Consider the following 4,868-nt stretch of genomic DNA (forward strand, 5'->3'; position numbering starts at 1 on the left):
CAACATTCTATAGCATTGAATGCAACAGTTAATTCAACTGAAGCTTAACATTCATGATAACCCTTGATAAAGAAAGTATGAGGGTCGTGTATATAGAGCAATATTCAAGCACACAAACATGCAATTCCAAGTTCTTGTGTGGTCTTGAGTTATCAGCCTATAATTACAAGGCTATTTTTATAATATATACAGACAACATCAAGCTTAACGTCATTCAAAATAATCCATAAGACAAAACACGATCTGAGGCGCTCCCGCTTATAATTTCTGTCCCACTCGCCTGTACTTGAAGGCCCCACCCAGACAGAGTTATTTCTCTCTGCACGTCTTGGTCTGGACTGGACATGTCGTTGGTTTCATAGGGATTACTTTATCACAGAATATTTGTTTTCAGCAAGAGTTACTTCATTTAAGAGTAGACATGTCAAGCTTTCTATAGATATATTCCTCATGTCTGTATGTAAAGTATTTGCTGAGTTTCAGTTCATTTTATTGATGCATTTCTAAAAGTAGTTTGTGGAGACAGTGAAGACTGAGAGCGCACCTTGTTTGTTTTCTTTTGCTGATATGATGAGCAGTAGACCCCTTTACAGATTCAAGTGATGTATTACTTTTATGTGTCCAATCAAATGAGTATTTTAGGTTCTTTTCTCTGTCATCTGGAAAATATGAAAGTGCTCCCGCCAGTGCCTTTGCTGACCCCAGGCGGTTAAAAAATCTAATGAAAAGAGAGGACAGTGTTTTGCTGCACAACAAGAGAAAACTAGACTGTACAGAACAGTACATTATGCTGTTGTGGCTTTGATTAACAAAATGTGAGGAAAAATATTTTTTACTAAGACACAACTCCATTTTGTTTTGCATAAAATACAAATGTCTGTGACTTCTTTATTATTTTTTTTAAATGTTGAGCTTGGAAATTTGGAAGCAGAGGTAATAAATCACAACAATAAGAGACTGGACAGCTGTATTGAACTGGAGGAGTGGATTTGAACTTGCACTCAAGGCCAATCACAACATTTGCAATCATCAACAAAGACCAGGCCAGGCTGGCATTTATGCAGGTATGTGTTTCCACGGAAGCACTGGAAGTAAGTGGTTTCATCAGCATGGTTAGGGTATAGCCCGTCTGGTTTGCCAACACAGAAAGTGGTGATGGGGTCAGCGGTTGTGGTGGGACGTGGCGTAGTGGTGGGCTTGGGTGGGAAACCTGTGGATAGAGATTCAGCATCAGAATACATAAAAAAGAAGACAATACATTTTATGGTCTTTTTCTGCATTATAATCACGTTTACCTAGTGCGTTTCGCAAATGGTTGACAAGAGGATAAGATCCACTGTAACAAAAACGTCCAGCAAAATCGTCTAAATCTAAGGTCCACACTGATGCTCCTCCCAAGTTTAAGGAGTTAAGCCACTGCACCTGTTAAAGCAAATATTAGGAAAGGTTTGTCGGAAGCTCGTCAAACATCTTGTTGCATTCTGGAAACCAGCAGTAGATTTACCTTAGCAGTAAAACTTTCACGGTTGTCAAATCCGACCCAAGCCCTTCCTTGAACTGCATAGGGCACCTTCTGCTCATCGATCCATTCAACACTGACACTTGATTCCATGGGGCAAATCTGAGAACCAAAAACAATCATCAAATTTCACCACCCGAAGTTTACATGGATTATGTGTGTTTTGTGTGGTAAATAACTGGCTTTTGAGAACATAACATTTTAAAGACACATTTAGAATCCAAAATCATCCAATTGTTCCATTTGTTATTCCAATGAAAGTAGTTCTAAAAACAAACTGTAATGGTATTCCTGAATGAATCAGTTGAGCAAATGACTCAGTGACTTGTTTGCCAGAATGAATCAGTGTTTTAAAAAGAATTGTTTAAATGAATGATGATTCACTCATAAAGATGGTTATTTGTCGCCACCTAGTGGCGCAGTAATTAAAAAGTCACTTACTGTTATACAGTCGTGGCCAAAAAGTATTGCCAGTGACAAATTTTGTGTTTTGCAAAATTTGCTACTTGAGCTGTTGTAGTGTTCATTCACATAGTTTCTACAAGTACTGGCAGTGACATAATCTAAAAACTTTTTTTTTCTTTATGTCACTGACAATACTTTTGGCCACGACTGCATAATAAACATTGATCCTTCATAGTAGTGATTTACATAATGCAGTGTGAATAGATGTTTTGAAATGTACTATTATGTGTAGTAAACTATAATTTGTACATAAACGTGAAATACTATGTATCAAATATTACATAATACTTTAATATACAAATTCCATGCTTTGATGTGTAATGTATGACCTAGTTTTTAGTGCAAAACCAGTTGAGAACACATGTTTTAGAACATATGTAAAAAGAGTGTGTTAAAACCTCATAATAGGACCAGAAGCCTGCTTCACGTGTGTAGGGGCCGGCGTCAGCAGGGCCATTGGCTGGGGCCCCGAGACCTGTTTGTGAAGTGGAGAGCAAGAATGTGCGTCCGTATGTGGGGAAGCCGAGAAGCAGCTTGTCAGCATGGGCTCCACTGCCCAACCAGAAATCCACAGATGAGTTCTGGGGAAGAGAGCCAAGAATGTGCTAAAAGATCTTACAAATGACACTTTGAATTGATGCATTTTGAATTTAAGGCTTTGCATCTTACGATATTGTGGTGAATGATGTTTCCAGTGTCCAAGGAGCTGCGGAAAAGGGGGCTGTTGTGCCCTGTCACGGGGTCCCAGTGTCCATGGTAGTCAAAAGACAAAAGGGTCAAGATATCCAACAGACTATAATGATAGAACGAAGGAGAAAGTGAAAAACTTTCATTGGCACACATATGTTACTGCAGCTTGATTAAAATATAGCAAACTTACTCTGAAATTTCAGCAACCTCATAAGCACGCTGAATAGTGGACTTGATGCCGGAAACTTTGCAGGAGACAATCAGAGGAGTTTTCTTTGTGTCTATGGCCTCCTGTTCAACAGCTTCTCTCAGTTCCTAAGAGAGAATTTTCATACGATAGAAACACAATCAGACCCAAAGTCATGTTTTAACGGAAATAAACTTGCTTGATTTTAACCCTCTAGTCTGCTAACCTTCAGGAATATAGTAAACCTCTGCTTGTCTTCTGGTGGGCTTCCATTTTGACCTGGGTACTGCCAGTCAATGTCCATACCATCAAATTCATGGAGACGCAGAAACTGCAATGCGGAACGGATGAAAGTATTGCGGTTCTCTGGAGTCGACACCATTTTGATGTATCTGCAAAATTGCAAAGAAAGACATACAGTACATAAGTAAGATGATTCAGTAAATCCTGTTTAATGTGTTTGCAGCAAGGGAATTTAACATGAGAGTTTATTAAAACAAGTATTGGTATTAAAAATTATTTTGTGCATGTTTTTCAATTATAGTGTGAAGTCTTATGTCATATATTTTTTTACAGATGCTGTTTTTCACTTACGGGCTGACACCATTGACTGTTCCTCCAACAGACAGCAAGGTCTTCAATGCAGGATTTCTATAAAATAAATAAAGTAATAAGGAAAATCATTGAGTCAAATTTTTCAATCAATGTGAAAAAAAAAGTGCATTACCAAAAAGGTCTGACTTAAACTGTGCAATTAATCACAGGTTTATCACAATGTGATGACAGTATTGCTATAGATACAGCATTTACTTACACTTTTTTCAGGTCATTCAGTGACTTGTACAGCACTTCGTCATTCGCTTCAACAGTAGTGATTTTATGATCATAGCTGATGCTTGCCAGAGCATAAATCACATGTGTGCAAAGGAACGGATCAATGTCTTCTGGCAGGAACTTTCCATTGCCGGGTCTGTACTGGGACCAGTTGGTCATGTAGCACACCAGCTTTGTAGAAGCCACTACATCAGAAATTCACATATATTGCATATATATATTTTTAATATTTATTAGGAATGTTGGTGCATTTATAATATAGACTATATATTTGACATATATATTTAGGGTAATGCAAAGTTATTGAAGGTACTTACCCATCTGCATTGTAAGCAAGATGCCCAGTGCTACAGAAAGGACAGCATGGTTATGCATAAATATTAAAATATAACTTATAAAAGATAAATATATTTAAAAATTATGTATTTGAAAAATACCTGCTAAAAGTGTTAATTTAGTCATTTTGGTCTTGGTCCAAACTAGTATTCTTCAGAAACAGAGCTGGAAAACAATACAAATAATGTATTCGCAAATTCACCAGCATAGTCAAATCCTTTGTATAATAGAAATGGTTGAAAAATGAAAATGAATGTGTGCATAGAAACTTTAGTAACAAAGAAGTGAATGAAACAGAAGCTGAGAAGCTGCTCTCTTTACCTGTCAGCTGCACTCAGAATGACCAGTTTGGTGAAAACCTGTTCATGATCATGTATACTTATACATCATTAATAGTTCCAAAGTACAGGTGATAAGTGCTAACTTCACAAGAATAGGGCAATAAAATTAATAAGAAGTCATATAACCAACAAGTTACGGTAAAGAGGTATTATCTTTTAGATTGTTATAACATTATGATCTAATAGTCGTAATTAGTAGTCCCTCAACTGTAACATGTCAAATATTCACATGTGAACAGTTTTGTTTCTTCTATTAAAACAGATTTTTTTTCTAATATTAGGCATGGAAGCATGATAATATATGCACAGACCTGTATCAATGCATGTCAATATATTAACATGTAAGTTTTTATTACAATCTCATGGCATTGCGCTACCTTATATATTCCATATGCATAAAAACATGGTGCATCTTAGCCAGTTGTGCACATCTGTATGAATGTGTGCATTATGCCAATCAAAAAAAAAAAAAAAAAAACCTGAACATTTCTTCAAA

General features: G+C 36.7%; 1 protein-coding gene across 1 annotated transcript; it reads right to left on the reverse strand.

Moving 5' to 3' along the window:
* Positions 1 to 851: 851 nt before the first annotated feature.
* Positions 852 to 4,415, reverse strand: LOC109109998 (acidic mammalian chitinase-like). The gene is made up of 12 exons (XM_019123039.2): positions 4,353 to 4,415; positions 4,133 to 4,196; positions 4,013 to 4,042; positions 3,676 to 3,880; positions 3,456 to 3,512; positions 3,088 to 3,253; positions 2,865 to 2,989; positions 2,654 to 2,777; positions 2,383 to 2,565; positions 1,505 to 1,621; positions 1,296 to 1,422; positions 852 to 1,210 (listed from the first exon to the last, which is right to left on the reverse strand). Exons 2-12 carry the CDS (start codon positions 4,155 to 4,157, stop codon positions 1,002 to 1,004), a joined length of 1,368 nt encoding a protein of 455 aa, XP_018978584.1. The 5' UTR covers positions 4,158 to 4,196; positions 4,353 to 4,415; the 3' UTR covers positions 852 to 1,001.
* Positions 4,416 to 4,868: the final 453 nt, after the last annotated feature.

The sequence above is a fragment of the Cyprinus carpio genome, chromosome B11 (assembly GCF_018340385.1).
Source record: "Cyprinus carpio isolate SPL01 chromosome B11, ASM1834038v1, whole genome shotgun sequence".
Classification (NCBI taxonomy): domain Eukaryota; kingdom Metazoa; phylum Chordata; class Actinopteri; order Cypriniformes; family Cyprinidae; genus Cyprinus; species Cyprinus carpio.